This window comes from Falco naumanni, chromosome W (genome assembly GCF_017639655.2).
Source record: "Falco naumanni isolate bFalNau1 chromosome W, bFalNau1.pat, whole genome shotgun sequence".
NCBI classification, from domain to species: Eukaryota; Metazoa; Chordata; class Aves; order Falconiformes; family Falconidae; genus Falco; species Falco naumanni.
In genome coordinates this window covers 289730-314088 of record NC_054079.1, presented here as the reverse complement: position 1 = coordinate 314088, position 24359 = coordinate 289730, and the positions used below count along the sequence as shown (strand labels likewise).

Sequence of the window (24359 nt, the reverse complement as noted above, 5' to 3'; positions counted from 1 at the left end):
ATCCCTCTGCAGAGCCTTCCTACCATCAAGCAGATCAACACTCCCCCCCCTCCCTCCCCTCCAACTTGGTGTTGTCTGCAAACTTACTGAGGGTGCATTCAATCCCCTCGCTCAGATCGTCGATAAAGGTATTAAACAGAACTGGCCCCAGTACTGATTCCTGGGGAACACCACTTGTGACCGGTCACCAGCCAGATGTAACTCCATTCACCACCACTCTTTGGGCTCGGCCAGCCAGCCAGCTTTTAACCCAGTGCAGAGTACACCCGTTCAAGCCATGAGCAGCCAGTTTCTCCAGGAGAATGCTGTGGGAGACAGTGTCAAAGGCTTTACTAAGGTCCAGGTAGACAACATCCACTACCTTTCCCTCATCCACTAAGTGGGTCACCTTGTTATCAAAGGAGATCAGGTTAGTCAAGCAGGACCTGCCTTTCATAAACCCATGCTGGCTGGGCCTGATCAGCTGGTTGTCCTGCACATGCAGCGTGATGGTACTCAACGTGATCTGTTCCATAACCTTCCCCGGCACCGAGATCAGGCTGACAGGCCTGTAGTTTCCCGGATCCTTCTTCCTGCCCTTCTTGTAGATGGGCGTCACATTGGCTAACCTCCAGTCTTCTGGGACCTCTCCGGTTTGCCAGGACTGCTCATAAATGACAAAGAGCAGCTTGGTGAGCTCTTCCGCCAGCTCCTTCAGTACCCTCGGGTGGATCCCATCCGGCCCCTTAGGCTTGTGTACATCTAAGTGGAGCAGCAGGTTCCTCCTGGACTGTGGGGACTTCATTCTGTTCCTCCTCATCTCTATCTTCCAGCTGAGGGGGCCGAGTACCCAGAGGGAAGCTAGTCTTGCTATTTAAAGACTGAGGCAAAGAAAGCATTAAGTACCTCAGCCTTTTCCTCATCCTCTGTGGCAATGTTCCCTGCCTTATCCAATAAAAGATGAAGATTATCCTTGGCCCTCCTTTTGTTTCTAATGTATTTGTAAAAACATTTTCTGTTATCTTTTATGGCAGCGGCCAGCCTGAGTTCTAGCTGGGCTTTTGCCTCTCTAATCTTCGCCTTGCATAACCTTGCAACATCCTTATAGTCCTCCAGAGTTGCCTGCCCCTTCTACCAAAAGTCATAAACTCTCATTTTTTCCCTGAGTTCCAGCCAAAGTTCTCTGTTCAGCCAGGCAGGTCTTGTGCCCCTCCAGCTCATCTTTTGGCACATGAGGATGGCCTGCTCCTGTGTCTTTAAGACTACCTTCTTGAAGAATGTCCAGCCTTCCTGAACACCTTGGCCCTTCAGAACTATCTCCCAAGGGACTCTGTCAACCAGGCTCCTAACATGCCAGTGTCAGCCCTCTGGAAGTCCAAGGTAGGGCTTCTGCTGATCCTCCTCCTTACTTCTCCAAGAATCAAAAACTCTGTCATCTCATGATCACTATGCCCAAGACATCCTTCAACCACCACATCACCCACCAGTCCTTCCCTGTTTGTAAACAGCAGGTCCAGCAGGGCATCTCCCCTGGTTGGCTCACTGACCAGCTGTGTCAGGAGGTTGTCTTCCACACACTCCAGGAACCTCCCAGACTCTTTCTTCTCCGCTGTGTTGTATTTCCAGTGGATATCCGGTAGGTTGAAGTCCCCCATGAGAACAAGGGCTAGCGATCATGAGACTTCTCCCACCTGCTTGTAGAATGTTTCATCTGTCTCTCCATCATGGTTGGGTGGTCTATAAGAGACTCCCTCATAAGGATATCTTCCTTGTTGGCCTTCCCCCATTCCTTGTCCATAAACATTCAACCTTGTTGTTACTATCATTAAGTTCTAGGCAGTCAAAATACTCCCTCACATACAGGGCTGCCCTGGTGCCTCTCCTTCCTTGCCTATCCCTCCGGAAGAGTTTATAGCCAGTCATTTCAGCACTCCAGTTATGTGAGTTATCCCACCAGGTTTCTGTGCTTGTAACTATATCACAATGTCATAGTCTTCCTGCTGCACAATGGCTTCCAGCTCCTCCTGTTTGTTGCCCATGCTTCAGGCATTGGCATAGATGCACTTCAGCTGTGCTATCGATCTCACCTCCAACCCTGGCATGCTGCCCCCAGGCTCATCTCTAATGAACTTAGTTTTATCCCCTTCCCCCTTCAAATCTAGTTTAAAGCTCTCTCAATGAGCCCTGCTAACTCCTGACCCAGGATCCTTTTCCCCCTTTGAGACAGGTGAACCTCATTCTGTGGTCAGCAAGCCTGGTGCTGTGTAAACTGACCCATGGTCAAAAATCCCAAAATTTAGCCATTGACACCAGTCCCAGAGCCAGGTGTTGATCTGTGTGATCTTCTGATTACATGCCTCATAATTCCCTGCAACTGGCAGGATAGAAGAAAACACTACTTGTGCTCCTGATCCCTCAAGCAGTTGCCCCAAGGCCCTGAAGTCTCTCTTGAGTGCCCTCAGACTTCTTGTCCTTTGGACTTCATCATTGCCTGCTTGGAAAACCAGTAATGAGTAATAATCAGAGGGCCATACCAGACAGGGGAGTTTTCTAGTAACATCCTTTACCTGTGCCCCAGGGAGGCAGCAGACTTCCCTATGGGTTGGGTCCGGTTGGCATATCAGGCCCTCTTTGTTACGGAAGGGTTAAGGTTTAATCTTAAGAATTTAGAAGTAGTCATGCATCCCAGGTTTGAACAGTTAGTGTTAAGGTACCTTGTTTGTTTGCAACTAATCATTGTATCCTTGTGAGCAATAAATTCAGGTTCTAACAAAGGGCTAGCCCTGGAGGATGAAGGAAAACCGGCCCAAGGCCAGTGATTCCAGGCCAAAAAAAGAGTAAGAGACCAAGATGACCTGGTTTAAGACTATATATGGGGACTACAAAGGAGAACTCTGGCCAACTGAATAGAGAAGTGGACGGATTTGTAGACGGTCCAGACCACCAAAGACCCCCACTCTGGACAATTGGGCATGCGTGAGGGGAAGGGCAAATATTATAATTAGTTTGGGGTAATATTGTGAATATGTATGTCTTTTCTGGGAAATTTGTTGAATATGTACACATGTACTGCATAAAAAGAGCTACCTGAGAAGGAAGCCATGCACATGGAGCTTCCTTCCCTGTGCATCCAGCGCTGCAATAAAGAATGCCTGCTTCTTATTGCTACATTGATGTTACGGAGTTTTCTTATTCCCGATTTTGGTGACACGTTACTTTCAGAGCGGAGTCACCAATGACAACCACCTTTCTTTTCTTCCTAGTGGAGCTGGTCATGATGCGTGGGGTTGACCAACTCTCCCTAGGCAACTCCTCCAACCCAGACAGGCCTTCATCCACATCATAATTTTTCTGGCCTTCAGGTTCCAGAGCTGCATGCCTATTGTTAGGGGTACCTGGGAAGGTGAAGAAAGCTGGGAGGTGATTTGCCTGCTGCCCCAAGCAGACACCTGTTTCCATTCCTCCCTGTCACTTAGGACCCCTCCTTCTGCCTGGAGACGAGTAGGTAGGGGAGCCTCCGCTTCTTTTGATGTGTCCATCCAGTCAGTGCATTTGTCTCAGTGATGGTAGAGCAGCTCCACCAGTCTATCTCTCTGTCACACTTCCTGATACTCCTTTCTACTTCCTTTTCAGCTCTGCCACCAGGCTGAGCAGATCGTCCACCTGGTCGAACCTCACACATTTGTTATCTCTGCTGCCCTCTGGTAGCAGTGACAGGCTCAGGCACTCCCTGCAGCCTGTGACCTGGACAGCTGCATGTTTACGTGGGAGCTCCGTCTGGATCACCACATGGCTTCTGGCACTGGTTTTTCACCGAGTGGAAACCATGGCTAGGTTTCTTCTGGGAGGGCGATGACCATTACTGGAGTTCGCCTCTTTAAGCCCTTAGGGGGACGGCACCCTCCCTGAACGAACTGCCGCACCACACTCCTGGTCGTTCTCGCTCCCTGGGGGCTGCTTTTGTATTTGTGGGGGTTTGGCTGCCTTCACTCCTGGCCCACCTATGCTGAGTCGGAGCTGCCGCTCAGGGTCTCAATACTTTCCTCTCGGGGCGGGGGCGGGGGTGGGGTGGGGAGGGGGGCAGAGGCACCTTCTCTCTCTCTCTGCCCTCAGTTCAGTTCACAGAAAGCTCCCCGCGGTCCCTTGGCGCAATAATCCTCCACTCCGGAGCACCTCTGCCAGAGTAGCACACCTCGGAGACTTCGCTGAAATGGCCAACTTTTCAATATGTAGTATGCGCAATCCTGAATTTAAACCTCAAATCTCTCTTTATGTACCAGAGACCTTGATATCTTTGATATCTGACAGTAAATCAGTCAGAAATGAGACTTCAGTCTCTGAGAAATACAGGCACTGTTAAAAACTTTATCCCTTGGCAGTGATTAAACTCACCATCCATGTAGGTGTCTCACCCAGTAGCACAACATCAGTGCTTCCCAAAGTTTTCCCTTAGCAACCCTACTTCCAGGGTCACAACCCCACTTTCATTTTCACTTCCAGGCTTGTGGCCCCAAGTGGGGTCATGACCCTAACTTGGGAACTGCTCTATAACACATTGAAAAAATTAACATACCAGCCAGTATGTTATCAGCAAAACAAACCCATCCATTCTACCCAACACCTTGCGCAGTCTGTCATCCCTGAAAGTCTTACCTATTAAACATGAGTCAGATTCTCAAAACCATGTATCTACTTGCAAACTCACATACTGCTTTGGGTATGTGTTACCACTGTCTTGTAGTCTGTCTTTGTACTATTTAGCTATGTCTGGTGTTGACAAATATATGCTAACACTTCTGAAAATATGAGCCTCTCTTTTTTTTCTCATTCATATATTGGAGGTGCTGCTTAGATTTATTATTTGCACATAATAGAGTTCACAGTTATTGTGTGTCAGAAGCAAGATCTGGAAAGTAAACTCATTATCCTCTAACTGCATCTAGTATGTCTGATTAGCTGTTATCAAAGTCCAAAGTTCCTTCCTTCTCAGTTTTCTGACACATTAGTGCTCTTCAATCCCATGGTGAATTTGAACAAATCCATTTAAAGATTAAGAGATCAAAAGAATGTGCCTATAAAATTCAGGAAAATAAGCCATATGTATGGTTTTAACTCCAAATCAGTCTGTGAGCTGAACATTATGGCTCTTACCTTGTTTTCATGCCATATTTCTCTACTGTGTGATAATTTCATTGGCCATGTTGTTTAGGAGTAATGAAGCTGTGAATTATACAGGTAATCCCAAGTGAGTGTCAGCAAAATCCAGCCACTAAGGTCCATTAAGTATTCATGTCTATCAGAAAAAAATGTATTTTGGAGAGTTAACATGTGGGTACTATTTTTCATATGGGTCAGGCAGGCTTGGAATTAAAGAAATAATAAACAAAAAATGTAATTGCTTTATCTTTAGGGAGTTATGAATTTAAAATCTGATACCTTGTGAACCCCTTGGCGTATGTACAAATGTTATGCTTCACCAGAAAGCATGCAAACTTAGTTCTTCAAAGGGATGATACAGATGTTTCTGTGCTGGTGATTCATTGTATAGTAAAATGTCACTGCCTAGAGAACAGCACTGCATACTGAAATTTAATTTCACCTGATTCCCATTTGGAGGGAAAGAAGGAAAAAAATTTATGTCATAAAAAAAAAAAGAAATGGCAGCTGTTTGAAATTTACTGAGGGGCTTGGAATGTAGTTTTAGCTGAGGTATATTATCAGGCAGAAAGCAAACAAAGAGGTTAAAGGTGCAAAAGAGGTCCCTTATATTGTTTTTAAGTCTGTCATATGAACAGATATCACGAATGCATTCGAGTGTGATCAAAATTATATATACTCACTTGCATTTATTGCACAGATAAATACATTTGGGAACCAGGACTTTTTTTCTTATTGTTCAAATGCCTCAAGCTGGATTCCTTGGAATTAATCTGATTTTACTTATGTGCCAGAATACAGGTTTCTGTGTTCAAGCATAGTTGCTCCACTCTGTGTTACTGTGCCTGACTTTTAAATGCCTGCATTTGTGAATGGAGCTCACAGGCCTGGGATTCAGTACACACTACAGAGAACTAGGAGTTTTAGAAATATGATTTAAAGGGGAATATGTATGCCAGATGATAGAAAACACAGAAGAGAAAGATATTTCAGAAAATGTATTTATCTTCTGGTTTTAGAAGATTGTGCAAGATGGTTTCAGAGTTGTAAACCACCTTCCTGTACTTAGGCATCCAGAGGTTTGTTTCTTCATTTAAAAAACAGCCAGGACAGCCTGTTGTGCTGGTTTTGATCGGGATAGAGTTAATTTTTTCTATATTATCTTGTATGGGACTAGCTTTCGAATTTGTGCTGAAAACACTGATGATAATACAGGGATGTTTTTGTTATTATTGAGTAGTACTTACACAGAGTCAAGGCCTTTTCTGCTTCTCACACCACCCCATGAGCAAGTAGGGGGTACACAAGAACTTGGAGGGGACACAGCCAGGACAGCTGACCCCAACTGGCCAAAGGGATATTCCAGACCATATGTCATGCTCAGCAATAAAAAACTGGGGGAAGAAGAAGGAAGAGGGGACATTTGGAGTGATGGCGTTTGTCTTTCCAAGTAACCATTATGCATGATGGAGCCCTGCTTCCCTGGAGATGGCTGAACACCTGCCTGCCAATGGAAAGCAGTGAATTAATTCCTCATTTTGCTTTGCTTGTGTGTGAGGCTTTTGCTTTACTGACTAAATTGTTCTTATCTCAAACCTTGAGTTTTCTCACTTTTCTGATTCTCTTCCCTATCCCACTGTGGGGGGAGTGAGCGAGCAGATGCATGGTGCTTAGTTGCTGGCTGGGGTTAAATCACGACAGTCCTTTTTGGTGCCAAACATGAGGCTCGAAGGGTTCCAGATAACAACAGATATGATTAGAATGTGCTAGATCCAATTTATAGCTGTTATAGCTGTTTAGCTATTAAGGGGCAGGTTTCTGTGCTTGCCATGGGGCTTGCTTGCCTTACTTTACATTAGAGTCTAGTGCTCGTTAGTGGCTGCTTCTTGCTTTCACTGCTTGCTGTACTGCTTATCATCTCACTGTGCTGTGCCTGGGAGCATTTTGATAACAGCAGTGGTGATGTGCCTGGGCTGGCAGGTGGCCAGGGCATGGCTGCTGTTTCTGTGCTGCTGTACTGGACAGGCTGGAACTCCAGTGTGAGCTTGAGTCAAAGGGACTGTGACCTGTGGATGAGTCCACGTGGGAGCAGGACACCCCCAAAGTCCCTGTGGCCATGAATAAGCCCATGCCTGAGCAGGTGTATCTCGGAGTGTCTGTGGCCATGGTTATGTCTGTGCTGCAGCAGGTATGCCTCTGAAGGGATTGTGGCCCAAGGACAGGTCCATGCTGGAGAAGGTACACCTCAAAGCATCTGTGTCTGTGGATAAGTCCATGCTGCAGGAGGTACACCTTGAAGCATCAGTGGCTGTGTGTGAGGTCATGCTGGAGCACCTCAAAGTGTGTGGCCATGGATAATCCCATGACAGAGCAGGTACGCCCCTGGAGGGACTGCACCCAGTGGTAAGGCCATGCTGGAGCTGATTCAGATCTGAAGGGACTGTGGCTGTGGGTAAGGCCATGCTGGAGCAGGTCTACAGTCATGTCCCATGCATGGATAAGGTCATGTTGGAACAGGTGCACCTCAAAGTGACTGTGGCTGTGGATGAGTCTATGCCGCAGCAGGGATACCCCTGGAGAGACTGTGGCTTGTAGCTGAGGCTCCACTTGGAGCAGGTACAACCCTAAGGGACTGCAGTCTGTGGATAAGTCCAAGCCAGAGCAGGGGCAAGGGGAGTTCATTGGAATGTTAAACCCTACGGGCTGGTCCGAAGGGACCAGGGGTGAAGATTATAGTGGATATACTTTTAAATTGTTGTAACCCATGATTTGAGTTTCATGTTATAGGAATGACTATAGCAACAACCACCTGAACCACTAGAGGACAAGCCTTACAAGAAGCAGTGCAAGTGCAGCAGTGACCTGATCTGAGCTGGCTTTGATGTCCAATAACCCCATACAACACACAACCTCTCTTCTCCTGAGTGACCACCATAAGAGATCGTGTTCATGGACTAAATGAACTCAATGAACATTTTGTGGACATTTGTGGACATTTATAGACATTTTTACAGGGGTAGTCCATGGAGTAAGGGAATAATATCTGTGTATTATATCAAAGGATGGGAAGAAGGGTGGTGGTTAATGAGGCACCAAAAAGGACTGTCATGGTTTAACCCCATCTGGCAACTAAGTACCACGCAGCCACTCGCTCACTCCCCTCTTCCCTGAGGGATGGGGGGAAGAATCAGGAAAAAGATAAAACTTGTGGGTTGAGATAAGAACAATTTAATAATTAAAATAAGTAATAACAATAGCAACAACAACAACAAAAATAATAATAATAAAGGAGAGAGTGGGAGAGAGGAATAAAATCTAAGAGGAAAAGCACAACAAGTGATGCACAATACAGTTACCACCTGCTGACTGATGCCCAGCCAGTCCCTGAGCAGTGATTGGCATCCCCACACCCTCCACTCAGCATAATGTTCTATGGTATGGAATATCCCTTTGGCTAGTTCAGGTCAGCTGTCCTGGCAGTGTGCCCTCCCTATCTTCTTGTGCTCCTCCTCACTGGCAGAGCATGAGAAACTTGAAAAGTTTTTGATTTAGAGTAAGCACTACTTAGTAACAACTAAAACATCAGTGTGTTATCAGCATTATTCTCATACTAAAACCAAAACAGAAGCATTGTACCAGCTACTAAGAGAATTCACTCTATCCCAGCTGAAATGAGGACATATTTAAATAACAATCATATATTAAGGCTGTTCCTGCTATAGAGTAAACTCTAATTTGTTATGGATTTTTTAGCATTATCCAAAGCAAATATAATTTATTCTTCTATGAATACATAAAAACTACAGGTGTGCATTTATAATATTATTTTCAAAATAATACAAAAAACTCTTGCCATTCCTCTTTCTGTTGCTTTGTTTAGAGATGTAGTCTCTTTGGAAGGAAGTGCATGATGAGAAGAGCAAAGGGTGCAGGATTTTAGTCTCCTGAGGGCAACAGAACCCAGAATAAAAAAGAATAGGGGCTGGGAAAACAGAGGGATGGAAAAAGAACCTATTGGAAAATCTCTTGAGGAACTAATAAATACATGTCAATGACATAGATACAAAATGTTTAATAGATGTGGAGAGTATCAAAGAAGATTCTTCTCAAAATCAGACAGGTGCCAGCTTCTTCATTTCCAGCAAAGCAATGGCATTAAAAGACTGTAATTGTATATACATGTCTTACAGAAAGACTGTAGCAGAGCAGGATTTCTAGGTTCTATCTTTATGTGAGTTCACAAAATAACTTTGAGAAAGTCACTGACAGCCAAATTCAAAAAAGCAACAAAAATGCCAGGAAACTATATTTATGCATGTACATGTACACAAAACATCCACAAAAATCTACATCAGATTTCTGCTGAAAAAATTTTATCTAAAAGTTCTGCTACTGCATTTCCCATAGCTACTGCTATTTCTGTACTAATGAAAATCTTGAAACTTACCTTGCACCTGCCTGTGATGCACAGGTGAAGCATCTCCTGAGAGACTTCATGAGATAGGAATCTTCTGAGGATGCTTGACATGCACTAGCCCTGTCATGAAGCACAACAGTCCCAAAGACTTTCTCACAGAAACATGTCCAGAGGTTGTGTCAGCATGACTGCCAACATTTTACATAATATCATACTTGTAGATAAGACACTTGCTCATGAAGTGGGAGATGCAGGTTCATTGCCAGTCTCTTCCTGAGATCATTCCCATATCTCCCAAGAGTGCATCCACCACCAGCTCAAGGTGAAGCTCAATCTGGATAACTGTCTGTTATGCCTGCTGAAGGCATATTTCTGTATTGGGGAGGAAGCAAGATTCATTGAGAAAGGATAATTTGCAACCTTAATATGTACTCCTTTTAAAGAGGAAGTCCTGCGTACTTGCCCCAGGGGCTGCCTACACATTTTGCATTTGTAATTGAGTAACATACATAAATAGTGCTTGAAGCAGGGGCCAGAATCCAGGTTGCCTCCCCTTCTTCTTCCCCCAGTAGGTAAGTGCCTCCATCCTTAAGCTATGAAATCATGTTTAACCCGCTGTTTAAATCAAGATTACAAAGCTCACATCTCTTTCTACACTGAATCATAGTTACAACAGGAGAGGCTTTACTTTTTTTCTTCCCTCTCTTCTAGGCTTTTACATGGGGAACTTCCTGGGAAGTGGAAATGCAAACTTAATTCTCTCAGTCTAAAGAAAGTGCTGAATCTGTTTTTTCTACTTCCTCTTTTTTTCTGTGTTTTTTGTTTTGGTTTGTTTTGCTTTCTTTCTTAATGCACAGTTGAGCTGGTTTTCACTGGGACAGAGTTATTTTTTTCCATATTAGCTTGTATGGGATACCCAACATGGGGCTCAAAGGGTTGAGATAATGACAGATCCGACTAGAGTGTATTAAAACAAATTTGTGATAAATATTCATTGTACTGGTTTAATAATCACTGGTCACAATGTTGATCTCTTTGCTCTTTAAGTTGCTGTCCATGATCTCAGGGTTGTGTTATGTATTTTACTTGCAGTACGTGTTCCCTGTTGCACTGTTTATTGTTCTTGGGACCTGGGCTAAAGTTATCATTGTGTTGTACTTTACTGGTTTATGATATGATAGACTTGCTGGTCATGAAACTAATCTGGTCTGTGTACTCAGCATTTCTGTCACCTCTATACTCTGGGAGTCATCGAATGGGAACTATTAATAATTACACCTTTTGCCTTTTCTCCTTGGAGAACCAATCTACGGAGGAGACATTCTTCCACATCTTGCCCTTCCCTTCCAGATTAATTACAGTAGCATTCGAGCACTTTGAAAATTTTTAATATCCTTGGGATGTTGAAACCAGCATGATCCTATTGCTAGGAATGCTGAGTGTGTTCCAGGTCTTGTTTAAGATTAAACAACTGTTTAAGAATACCACTCAGAGGTCTGCCCTGAAGTCGGATAGTTATGAGTGTCAGGGTATGTGGGATAGTATGTGCAAGTGCCTAGGACAGTGGACACCTCCAGTGTTTTGGAACTTCACCCCTGAACAAGTGCAGAATCCAGAAAAACTAGGAAAGTATTTGGGAAAAGTATGCTGTCACCCTGGCAATTCCAGAGAGGCACAAATTACTGCAACATGCTGGGGCCTGGCCCATGCCTACTGAACCCAGTTCAACATGATTCTGTATACTCAAGGGGAAGAGAAGGTCTCTGGATCTGACAGCAAAGCAAGAGACACTGCAGCTACTCTAACATCAGCAACAGGCACTGCAGGTGAACCAGAGAACCAACCTGTGCTGGTATCAGTCAACCCTATACACAAGAAGAAATAGACACAGAAGTCAGCTCATTTAGTAAAGGAGGATGAAGCAGGGCCATCACAGGAACAGGAGGAAGAGGCAAAACAAGAGGTAACCACTTGATCTCTCTCCCTGAATAAGCTACAGGTTATGCAAAAGGATTTCACTTGTCATCCAGGTGAGCACATTATCACCTGGCTACTTCGATGCTGGGATAATGGGGCTAATAGTTTGGAATTAGAGGATAGGGAAACCAAACAGCTGGGATCACTTTCTAGGGAAGGGGGCATTGACAAGGCAATTGGAAGAGGGACACAAGTCCTCAGCATCTGAAGACAACTCTTGTCAAGCATGAAGGAAAGGTATCCCTTCAAGGAGGATATTACATGCCACCCAGGCAAGTGGACTGCAATACAGAGAGGTATTTGTACCTGAGGGAATTAGCTGTGAAAGAGATGAATTATTATTACCAGAACAACATGCAGTTACCCACAGAACCTAATGAAGTCCATTGCACAGGACACATGTAGCGGAAATTTGTACAGAGTGCACCATTGTTGTATGTCAACTCATTGGCAGTAATGAGCTAGAGAGACAAAGTGGCACCGACAGTGAATGAAGTATGAGAATACAAAGATAACATCTCTTCCTCCCTCATCTTGTCTGTGGAGTGACTCAACAAGGATAGATCCTGCTCCCCACCTGTATGGACCCACATCTCAGCTATTAACAGTAAGCATCCTTTTGCTCAAAAGGGGGGATATAGGAGGTACACACCACAGAGTACCATGAAGTTTTACCTGTGGTAGCATGGACAAGACATGAGGAAGTGGGATGGAAAACCTACCTCAAACCTGGAGGCACAGGTTCATGAATTGCAAGGAAAGACAATAACAAATAGGGCTTTTTTTTTCAGGAAGGATGCTACTCCACTCTCCAGTGGGCAGTTTCCCAGAAAGAATGGAAGGGATGATCTTACTCCTGATTCTAGGGAAGTGAATTATAATCTGTTATTACAAAAAAGTAAGTGGAGAATCCTATAACCAGTCCTAGAGGGGCCCTGCCTCCAGCCAGGTGGAGGACAGGGATAACCGGGTTTACTGGACTGTGTACATCTGATGACCTGGCACATCAGACCCACAGGAATATAAAGCTCTAGTGGATACAGATGCACAGTGTACCCTAATGCCATCAAGGTATGAAGGGGCAGAACCCATTAGTATTTCTGGAGTGACAGGAGGATCCCAACAGCTAACTGTATTGGAGCCTGAAATAAGCCTGACTGGGAATGAGTGGCAAAACCATCCCATTGTGACTGGCCCAGAAGCTCCATGTATCCTTGGCATAGACTATCTTAGGAGAGGGTCTTTCAAGGATCTGAAAGGATATTGGTGGGGTTTTGGTATAGCTGCCCTGGAAACAGAGGAAATCAAGCAGCTGTCTACTTTGCCCGGTCTCTCAGAGGACCCTTCTGCTGTGGGGTTACTGAAGGTCAAAGAACAACAGGTGCTGATTGCTGCCACAACAGTGCACCAGCAGCAATATAGCGCCAATAGATTCCCTGCTTCCCATCCATAAACTGATTCGTTGATTAGAGAGCCAAGGAGTGATCAGCAGAACCCGTTCACCCTTTAATAGCCCCATATGGCCAGCGTGAAAGTCTAATGGAGAGTGGAGACTAACAGTGGACTATCATGGCCTGAATGAAGTCACGGCACCATTGAGTGCTGCCGTACCAGACATGCTAGAACTTCAATATGAACTGGAGTCACAGGCAGCCAAGTGGTATGCCACTACTGATAGTGCAAATGTGTTTTTCTCAATCCCTTTGGCTGCAGAGTGCAGGCCGCAGTTTGCCTTCACTTGGAGAGGTGTCCAATACACCTGGAATTGACTGTCCCAGAGGTGGAAACACAGCCCTGCCATCTGCCATGGACTGATCCAGGCTGCACTAGAGCAGGGTGGAGCTCCAGAACATCTGCAATACATTGATGATATCATCGTATGGGGTGATAGAGCAGAAGTTTTTGAGAAAGGGGAGAAAATTATCCAAAGTTTCCTGAAAGCCGGTTATGCCATAAAACAAAATAGGGTCAAGGGGTCCACATGGGAGAACTAGTTTTTGGGAATAAAATGGCAAGATGGACGTCATGAAATCCCAATGGATGTGATCAATAAAATAACAGCTATGTCTCCACCAACTAATAAAAAGGAAACTCAGGCTTTCTTAGGTGTTGTCGGTTTTTGGAGAAAGAATATTCCAAACTACAGGATGATTGGAAGCCCTCTTTATCATGTGATCTGAAAGAAGAATGGTTTTAAATGGGGCCCTGAGCCACAACAAGCCTTTGAACAAATCAAAGGGGAGATAGTTCAAGCAGTAGCCCTTGGGCCGGTTCGGACTGGGCAAGATGTAAAGAATGTGCTCTGCACCGCAGCCGGGGAGAATGGCCCTACCTGGAGCCTCTGGCAGAAAGCACCAGGGGAAACTCGAGGACAACCCTTGGGCTTTTGGAGCCAGGGATAGAGGATCAGAGGCCCGCTATACTCCAACTGAAAAAGAGATATTGGCAGCTTATGAAGGGGTTTGAGCCGCTTCAGAAATGATTGGTACTGAAGCACAGCTTCTCCTGGCGCCCCGGTTACCAGTGCTGGGCTGGATGTTCAAAGGGAGGGTCTCTTCTACACACCACACAACTGATGCTACATGGAGTAAGTGGATTGCACTGATTACACAACAAGCTCGGATAGGAAATCCCAATCATCCAGGAATTTTTGAAATTATTATGGATTGGCCAGGAGATTAAGATTTTGGGATGTCACCAGAGGAAGAGGTGACATGTGCTGAAGAAGCCCCTTTGTATAATGAACTGCCAGAACATGAGAAGCAATATGCCTTGTTTACTGATGGGTCCTGCTGTATTGTAGGAAAGCATCAGAGGTGGCATGCGGCTGTATGGAGTCCCCTGGGACAAGTTGCAGAATCTGCTGAAGGACAAGGTGAATCGAGCCAGTTTGCAGAGGTGACAGCTATCCAGCTGGCTTTAGATGTTGCTGAACGAGAAAGATGGCTGATACCTTACCTCTATACTGACTCATGGATGGTGGGAAATGCTCTGTGGGGGTGGTTACGGCAATGGAAGCAAAGCAATTGGCAATGCAGAGGTAAACCCATCTGGGCTGCTGCATTATGGCAAGATATCGCTGCTCAGTTGGAGAACCTGGTCGTGAAGGTATGTCACATAGATGCTCAAGTACCCAAGAGTCGGGACACTGGGGAACATTTAATCAACCATCAGGTGGATTAAACAGCCCAGATTGATGTGGCTCAAGTAGATTTGGAATGGCAACATAGAAGTTAATTATTTATAGCTTGATGGACCCATGACACCTCAGGTCATCAAGGAAGAGATGCAACATATAGATAGGCTTTTGATTAAGGCATGGACTTGACCATGGACACTGTTACATAGGTAATCCATGAATGTGAAACACATGCTACAATTAAGCGAGAAAAGCACTTAAAGCCTCTGTGGTATGGAGGATGATATCTAAATATAAATATGGGGAGGCCTTGCAGATTGATTATATCAAACTGCCACAAACCTGCTGTCCTGGTTTCAGCTGGAATAGAGTTAATTTTCTTCTTAGTAGCTGGTGCAGTGCTGTGCTTTAGATTTGGTGTGAGAACAATGTTGATAGCACACTGATGGTTTTGGTTGTATCTGGGTGGTGTTTATACTAAGTCAAGGACTTTTCAGTTTCATGGGCCCTGCCAGCAAGAGGGCTGGAGGGGCACGGGAAGTTGGGAGGGAACACGGCCAGGACAAGTGAGCTGAACTGGCCAGGAGACTATTCCATACCATGTGACGTCATGCTGAGTATATAAACTGGGGGAAGAAGAAGGAAGGGGGGACATCTGGCATTATGGTGTTTGTCTTCCCAAGTAACTGTTATTGCGTGACGGAGCCCTGCTTTCCTGGGGATGGCTGAACACCTGCCTACTGATGGGAAGCAGTGAATTAATTCCTTGCTTTGCTTTGCTTGCATGCATGGCTTTTGCTTTACCTATTAAATTGTTCTTATCTGAACCCCTGACTTTTGCATTCCTTTCTGATTGTCCTTCCCATCCCACTGGGTGAGGGGGGGAGTGAGCAAGCGGCTGCGTGGGGCTTCCTTGCTGTCCGGAGTTAAACCACGACACCCGCCAAAACAAGTGCCATGTGCTTTTTTGGGAGAAGAGCATAACCCACATAGCATTTTGGTCCTTGATGTGCTTATAGCTGTTAACTTCCCTCAGTTCACTGTATTAGTATCCATTCTTAAAAGTGCATCCAGTCTGAATATTGGTGCATCTAAAAGAACTTCTGAATTAACCTTCCTTTTGGGGGCAAATAATTCCAAGTCATAATGTATTCTTTGATGGTTTGGGGTTTTGTTTGGGCTTTTTTTTGGTGTTTTGTGCTAATTGCTACACATCATGCATTTAGGCAACTAGGACATGATTTGCTTTTTCTATCGGTCATCTAAGATGGTGATACAACTTCAACCCCAGTAACATGGATCTGAAGCTTAGCAAAAATTCAAATGCATGTTCAAAACCTCCTAAAAATATGAAAATTAAGTATGTCCAAGAAATTACAGACTTTTTATTTAGAGGATAGGGAGGGAAACAAAAATACCAAATCTCTTCTCCTCCACCAGTGTACTAGGTTTTAAAATTAATTAATAACCAATGAACTGGAGACATTGCTCCTGTCTGAAAAAAAAAGGGGTTCTTGAATCAATGTCAGCTGAAAGCCTTGGCTTTAACCAGTGTGTTTTGCTGTTACATCATGCACAAGCCTCCTTTCCCATAACCACCAGTATGTATTCTCTGCACCAGAGGGCCAGAACCCTTTAGAACCAAAACCTGAGGACTGCTTCTAGGGAAAATTCCATTTTTTATTTTTTCACTCATTATTTATTTACAAATACACATTATAACTTTTTATATACATTGCACATTTACATGGTAGAAAAGTACAAAACTATATATCTAAATTAATTTATATTTAACTCACCATGTTTGAAAATATAAAATTACATCAGAAAAAAAGAATTATGAAAAGCAAGAAGCTTGAACTGATAAAGCTTTGATATAACTTTTAGTAACACACTGATTGGGAAAATAAAATTTTGAAAGTGGTACTGCAAGACCATCTTAAAGGAAACACCTGACAAAACATTTACGCAGGTTACAAAAAAACCCCAACAACCACACAATAAAAATAAAATAAACCCTTTATTCTTATTACAGTTATCCCTGTAGCTATTAACAACCATCATAATCTGATTTCTTTGAGCCTGGAATGTGTATAGTACAGTATATATGAACAGCACGTTGAGATTGCTTCAGTACACGATGTGATCAAAAGTAGAGAAAAGTGAAGTGGGAGAAGTTTCCTTAAAGATTACTTCACTGCACCCTGGGGAAGTATATTTAAGTCAGTTACAACACCTTTTGGTCAGTCAAGATTCCTTGTAAACAAAACCCAGAGGGATTTTTTTTGCACCCCTGCAATCAGAAAATCCAATAAATAAACTTAACAGAAACTGACACGCAAGTTTGTTAAAATGGAAGAGAGTTAACATCAGTGAAACAAAGAAATGAGATCATGTGGGTAAGCTCTAAGGAATGGACCTTTATAGTTTTCAAGAAAAAAGAAAAGCTTAGTTTTACAAGCAAAAGACCTCACAATAATTAACACTGCTCTTCCCCTAAACAAATAATTTTATTCAAAAAAACAAGGTGTACAGTCAACCAGACATTTTATGTATAAATTATAAAACATGACACAGTATAAATAAATGCCTACCAGATTCAACTATATGTATACTTTTTTCTCCCCAAAATAAATAAGCATACACATTTACAGTATGGACATTGATTTTGCGCCCAATGGCTGTTCCAATAGTGACAGAGGTTTTACCACTCTAGAATGGAAGATATAGGAAAGCTGTAGTCCTGGTCTTCATCTTCCTCTTCTTCCTCTGGGTCTTCATTAATGGCTAGATGGGGGAATACAGGGGAGCTGTTGTTTAAATAAGGACAACAACAGCTCAGAAGCAGCTCAGTGCATGTTTTCAAAGCCCTCTGAATAGCCATAATACAGCGTTGCATTTTATGCGACTTGTAGTGAGATGCTCTTTCGTATCTGCTGTTATGCAATAAGGGTTTTTATACATAATCTATGAAGTCATAACTGCAGAAAGTTCTGAAGAATCAATGGCTCAGGTTTTATTGGCAGATTCCTGAAATCAAATAAAAAGTGCTCTTGTGTTCTAGGTTTAACTCCTTTGTGTCCTTCATTCAGAGTTAGTAGAGGCAACTGTGCTAAACCAGATGCCCATGTGCTACCATTAAGCTTGTTCTTTTGGACACAGTTACGAGTTTATCCGGTTGCTAATAAAGCAATCAGCAAAGCACACAAGAGCAGAAAAATTAGGAAAAAATCTCTAGAATTACACTACTAGGGCAACCCTTTTCTGACAAAATGACTTGTCCTCAGAATAGCCCCAAAATCCCAACTTAAAAGCCAGCTGGTTGTTGGAGATCTATTGCATCTGATCAGTAACCAGTGTGTGCATGATACATACTTATATGGCACCTGTACCATCTCAAATCTCTAAATCAGTCTTATGTTTAAAGGTATAAATCTTCATTACCTAGGGATTGCCTTCAGAGTTAAAAATCTCACTTACAGTTGCAAGATCCAGAGTGCTTTACTTCTAGAAGCACACCCATGTAACAGGCTGCCTTTTTCATGGCACACTCGCTTGGATAAGTTGTGTTATCACTGGCACAGACTGCCTCGTCTGACTTGCTTTCAGGGCATGGCTCATCACAGAGGGCACACCGACCTCTGCCAATCTTAAAATCCCACAAGCATTTCTTCCCAGCACTGCACTGAATGTCTTCACAGGATTTGGCTTCTAAAAATGTACACAGGATACTAGAGGTAAGGGAAAAGAAAAGCAACAAACAACCCCAAACTCCCTTTCCCCCAATGAACTGTGTGAATAGACAAAACTCAGATGCAGTAGATGTGATGATACTTGCTGATTTTACTAAAGCAAGTAGTCCCTTGGACACCATTGCCTGTCTATATGCGGGGGAGGAAAGACAGCTGTGCCAGCAGAGCCTGGCCCTGGGAATACAGAATTACATTTGCCAATTGTACATGACCTTCCTGCTCTGTTTGATGTCAGTGGAAATTCCACTCCCCAAATTAGCAGCAAGTGCAGAATTTGCCAACACATTCAGCATTTCTAAATAAATTATTTTTAAACTAACCCACATAAAGTAGTTGTCTGCAAGACTGGAAAGGGAATTTACCTCAACCTATGCCAACTAAAAGCAGCCTGGGACTCCCCTGAATCCCCCCAGTAGTTTTGGGGAGCAGAGGCTGCCCTGAAGGTGCTTTCTTGGTAACATGCTTCACTATCACTCATTTCTGGAAATCACGATACAAAATGTCAGGATGCACAGAGATTATTTTCCTATCTTCACCCACAAACTGCCTCCAAACTCTGCAATATTTTTAAAGAGAAAAAAATGATCAGATGTTTCCAATTGAGTTAATGCAAGCTTTGCCAAGACCACTTGAAGACAATTGTTTCCAGGAATCCAGATCCACTGAATATTGAGACCTTGTTACGCTGAAACCATGTCATCATCTATTTAATGGTGGGTACTTCCCCTTGGATACTAATGTCTGCAAGAGAAGCAGGATCAGGCCCTCTACTCCCTCACCCCTTTTGCAATCTTTTCTGAGGCAAAGCTCACCCTGGCTCTCCTTTTCCTGGAGGGGAGCACAAATCCAGGCTAGTGGAAGTTTGTCCTCCTCCCCAATGCTCATTACATCCATACAATTCCACACACAATATTCTGAAACAGCTGATCAAGGAAGCTCCCCCCACACTTACCCCTCTGACCAAGATACCTACTGATGCATTTTCCTTCATAGGCTAATCCAATGGATCTGCCCAGTAGGCAGGTAGCTTTCCTCAGGTGGCAGGCGCTGGAGTAAGTTATGCCATCATTCCCGCAGAGATACTGTTCAGGGGAGGTGGACTCTGGGCAAATTCGATTACATGTCACGCAGTAGGCATTATTAGTTTGATCAACCACACATGTGGAGCTTCCTGGGCATAAAACATCCCTACAGGTCTCTGAAATAAAGACAGAAACACACAATGGTTAATAGGAGATCCCAGAGCTCCAGCAAGGAGTGAATGGGTGACACAATGAAACAAATGATTGGATAAAAGCTTTCAGCAGCTCTCCTCATTTAAGGGCCACTGGAGGAAACCTTCCCATCTCAGGGTAGCTGGTGGGACACAAGTGCTGCTAGACTATGGGGAACTCTCAATCCAGCCATGTCCTTGCTTGTTGAGTGTGGTTTAGTTACTGTCTCCCAGCATTTGGAATGTCACTCTGGTTCCTGTGGGGAAGTATGTCCAACAGCTCCTCCTCCCTTCACTCACACACCCTTTGGCATTTGAGGGAGATTGGATTAGATTTGCAAACCTACTTTTGCATTTGCCCTGATACTGGACTTCAAGTTCAGGCTGTTCTTTACATCTGGCTTTGAGAAGGGCACACTCGTTCCTGTAGGTTTTCCCATCTAAGCCACACACGGGGCCCTTCCAAGTGATATTAGAACAATCCGGAGCACAAACACACCGAGGTTTGTTCTTCTTGTTCATTTTACATTTCTTCCCGGGTCCACAGTCCACATTCTCACACGTTTCTGGTGAAAGGAAAGAGGCACCACTTTAGCACCGAGTGTGCAGAACAGAACTGGTGTCAAAACTGCTTAAAGAAAGACACTGCAGCATGACCCCTGGGCATAAAGAGAAAAGACCTTTCCCCCTCCTCCAGGAAACACCACTCGAAGGAAATTTCCCCCGCCAGTGGGAAAGGAGGTCGCTCCCTTCCTCCCTGCAATGTGCATGGTGGCCGAGAAGAAATGGGGGTCCCCTCACTGATCCCGGGGCTGCTACGAGATGCCCCTCAAAGCCCCACCGAGGAAGGATGCAGGAGGACCCCTCTGCCCCCCTCTAGCTCCTTCCCCGCTCCTCCTCCCTCAGCCCAGTCCCTGTATGAACCGCTCCTCAGCAAGAAATAGCTCACCAGCATCCCTCTCACCTTTGCACGGGATGCAGTTTGGGGCTCCCCCATTAAAAATCATCCACTTAAAAAGCGTATTGTCGTTGACGTCCTCTTCCGTCCACGAAGTTGTCAGGCGGCCGGTCTTGCAGCACTCCTCCTTGCTGAGGTCGGTTTTGTAGAGGACCTGGCAGCGGCCGTCTCGCGCCTGCCGGAGCCAGCAGTTCCCAGCTGCGGGGGGAGGGGGGAGGGGGAGACGACACCCAGCCGGATCAGTGGCAGCCAGCCACCAGTGACCCAGACACAACACGTGCGCCGTGCAATGACTTTTACTAGACTGTTTACTTTTATTTGTCCCATTTCATAACCCGCAGTTACTCCGGCCCATTTGGGAACGCAGTTAAAAAAAAAATCCCAAACAACTAAACCCAAACGCCCCCCCCAAAAAAAACAGAAAGAAAGAAAACACCCGATCAAAACAGGACGAGGAGGTTTTCGGAGGTATTTATTCCATATGTAGAGCAGAAAGAGTACTGCCAGCACATAACAGAGGCTTGGAAAGGATGTGCGTTTAAAAGGGAATAAAAAGAAACTCGCGCTTACAAATTCCTTCCTCCTCCCCCTGCCCTCTCCTCCTCACTGAGGCTGCACAGCAGCATTGTTTTAGTGCCGCACAGTATCAGTCCCAACCCATTTTGCAATCTGCACGAATTGGGAACATTTGCTGTTAGCGAAGTCTTTTGAAATCTCCACATTTTGCTGCTTCTATTAACAAATGTCATTCCTTTACTAATATGTTAGCAGAGCTCAAAAAAAAAAAAGTTATTAAAGTGCACAAAATACAAGGGCACATAGAGTAGGAGGTCGCTACAGAGTTTTAAAATCGATCAAGCTGGAAAAGTTATAGTTGCCGTCTCTCCTAAAAGCATTTCAGAGGAAAGTACACTGTCCTTTAAACCGGATAGAGTGAGGTTGTTTGGGGTTTTTTTGCCTTTTTTTTTTTTTTTTTTTTAACTAATATCCCTGTTATTTGTGGAGTCAAGCCAAGAACATTAGTCCAAGCAACCCCTTCCTCCCTTTTTAGCTGGATAGTTCTGGTTGGGATGAGTCTCTCGTGAATAACCAATGTAGCTTCTCCAGCAACTCAATACCAATTGATTCTGGTGCTAATCCAGCCAGGGCTTGATCCTTACTCCGATAGGAATGTACTGCAGTGAGGGGTCAGGATCGGCCAGCCAAGATGTCGCTGGGCACGGGGGAAGATTGCCCCCCTCCTTAGAAATAAGTGAACAAACGCCCTTAAAAAAAATATAATTGCATCTTACAGTTAGCTACATTAGCTTAATTTATGCTCTAACTCTGGGGGGAGGGAATAAAAAAAAAAAAAAAAAGAAAAAACAATGATAGAACAAGCAATGGTAAGACATCCAGGTTGTGGTTGGAACATCGTCAAGATAAGGGAAAAAAGCCCCAAACCTAAAAATCAATATTTCCTTGTGTCAAAAGAGGGCTCTTAAGAGTTGTCAATATCAGATTCGAGTTTGGTTTTTTCCCATGGAAAAAAACACCCAACTTATTTAAGCACATTCTTCAATGCAGGAGAGTTTACAACACAGTAATATTTATTCACAAAAAAAAAAAAGAAAGGGGTGGGGTGGAAATCCCAATATTAAAGGAATGTTCGGAAAATGACCACTTATTGGTTTCTAAAAATGCCAGTTGTAATTGTGGGGCTCCCCATCATCACCTCTCCTTCCTTCGGTCAGGCAGGTGAGATAATCTGAGCTAAAATACCAACAGACTTTGAGCACTCGTTCGGGAGCCGAGACTGGGAAAGTTCCCTCGCAATGCTGCTCTTCGTTCATGCTGCATAATAACAATAAATAACAAGAAACATCCTCATCTGTCCTCTGTGCCTATGCAGAACAGTGCAAAGATCCGATCAAAAAGGAATCTAAATGACACCTCTGTACCTCGGTACAGAGCAATCCCATGCCCACATTAACTTCTGTCCTGTTGGACCTTGAAGAGAAGCGTTTAACACTGCAAGCAAACTAAACCGTGCCCGAAAGACAGAACAATAGTAATAATAAAGAAAAATATCTGCGAATAAACAGTCTGGTCTTACCCCGCACTGTGTGATCTTCCATGAAGTGGCACAGAAACATCAGGAGTAAGAGCATGCCCGGGTGGATTCTCTGATTTAACATCCTCAGTATAGCAGGGAGTGAGAGAGACACAGAAACAGCGTGAGGGGGAGTAGGGAGAGGGAGCGAGCACTAGCCAGCCTCCTTATGATCGCTCTATTGAATGAACGTCAGGCTGTGAATGCAGTCTCTCTTTAAATCTATACGGGGGTCTTAGCTGTCTGCGGTGGGCGGTCTCCTAATGTGTGTGTGTGTCTGCTCGGGGGTGGGGAGATTTAAAAAGTTCAGTGTGAATCAGGTGACATTTTCCACCTTCTGGAAACCCTCTCCAATTATCTGTTCTAAGTGCACGCACTCACAGGCGCGCACTCGCGCAGCCCCACGCCAGCCCTGCGCGGCGGAGACGCCGGAGCTATTAGTGCAGCAGCGGGAAGCAGCCGCAAAACGCGGCGGCCGCAGAGCTGGCCGCGCCCGCGCAAGCTGGGAAGCGCGCGGCGGGCCGCGACTGCGCCGCGAGGCCAGGCTATTCGCGGGGGTCGCCGCCGCGCGAGGGGTGCCCCTGTACCCCTACGGCGCGGGCGGGTGCGCGGAGGTGCGGAGGCTGCTGGGGCGCGGAGCTGCGTCTGCCCGCCCAGGGTCGGCTCCGCGGCCGCGGGGTGCTGCCGTCCCCGCGAGAAGTCGCTGCTAATAATAAATCCCACTCCTCGCGCGTCCGATGGGCAGGAGGCGGCTGGAGCGCACACAGCTCACTCGGCCCAAAAAAACTCCAAACCCCAACCGACCAACCCCAAACAAACAAAGAACCAAATAAAAGTTTAATACCTAGGGCTGTGTCCAAGTGACAGCCTTTTCACTGGGAGCCCGGGAGGATGAGATGGGACTGGGGGCGACGTAGGCGGTCTTTCAGAAACAGAAAAGATTGCAACATCGATAATGAACTTCTAGAGTACTAGTTTATTAAGCACAGTCTGGCATTATTCTCCCCTTAGAAAAGTTGGCGGTGTCTTTTTTGGCACTGGTAAATGAAACTGAGTAGGTGATATTTCCTTTTATACAAAACAATTTCCTTAAACGAAAATTGTATTGTTTATTCAAAAGCTGCCTTTTAAACTTAGATTCTTTCGCTTTTTTGAGCCACCAAAGCAGAACAGACTGCGAAGTATGCAGACAGGAATGCCCGGACAGTGCCGTGTCAGGGACCGGTGCGCCGCGGCCGCTTGCGCCTTCCGCCCGGCCCTCTCCACACCCCTCCTCCCTGCTCCCGCCCTCCGGCTCCTCCTCCTGCCCACCTCCTCCCCACAACTGCAAATAACTTAGTGATAACAGATATTTTTCCACCAACTGCAGGAGATAGTGTTAATCTTTTAATAAAAGATCCCATTACAATGGGTTCTGTCTGGACAGACTATAATAGATCCAGAAATACAGCCGTGCTAATATTAGAAGACAGTTGTTTGGGTGCCTCAGACCGGGCCCTGGTCCTGCTTTGAAAGTGGGCATGAACCACAATGTCCCTCGGTACCACCTGCGGTCACATGCATTAAGCAGCAGACTGGTAAATTATTGACCTCGCTGCATTTGTTTTGTTTTGTTATTATTATGATCATCGTCCTGAGCAGCGCCCGGGCATTTTGAGCACTTCAGAAGCTCCGA

At 44.9% G+C, this 24359-nt stretch overlaps 1 protein-coding gene across 2 annotated transcripts; it reads right to left on the bottom strand.

Annotated features, from left to right (window-relative positions):
* Nucleotides 1-16392: 16392 nt before the first annotated feature.
* On the bottom strand, nucleotides 16393-23030 carry LOC121080392 (follistatin-like). 2 transcript variants are annotated; one of them, XM_040578376.1, is made up of 6 exons: nucleotides 22688-23030; nucleotides 20599-20790; nucleotides 19982-20200; nucleotides 19395-19619; nucleotides 18150-18380; nucleotides 16393-17699 (listed from the first exon to the last, which is right to left on the bottom strand). In XM_040578376.1, coding segments are annotated over exons 1-6 (951 nt in total). In that variant the 5' UTR covers nucleotides 22770-23030; the 3' UTR covers nucleotides 16393-17697. The 2 variants fall into 2 exon arrangements, with proteins under 2 accessions (XP_040434310.1, XP_040434309.1); XM_040578375.1 differs by having other exon boundaries at nucleotides 16393-17456.
* Nucleotides 23031-24359: the final 1329 nt, after the last annotated feature.

What these genes read in the sequence shown, in the direction of transcription:
- LOC121080392 (XM_040578375.1), bottom strand. Translation starts at nt 22,769, where the DNA reads ATGTTAAATCAGAGAATCCACCCGGGCATGCTCTTACTCCTGATGTTT. An exon ending in GTATCAGGGCAAATGCAAAA is followed by an intron (nt 19,620 to 19,981) that starts GTAGGTTTGCAA and finishes TCTTTATTTCAG; the next exon opens with AGACCTGTAGGGATGTTTTA. An exon ending in GCACTCTGGATCTTGCAACT is followed by an intron (nt 17,457 to 18,149) that starts GTAAGTGAGATT and finishes TCCCCCATCTAG; the next exon opens with CCATTAATGAAGACCCAGAG.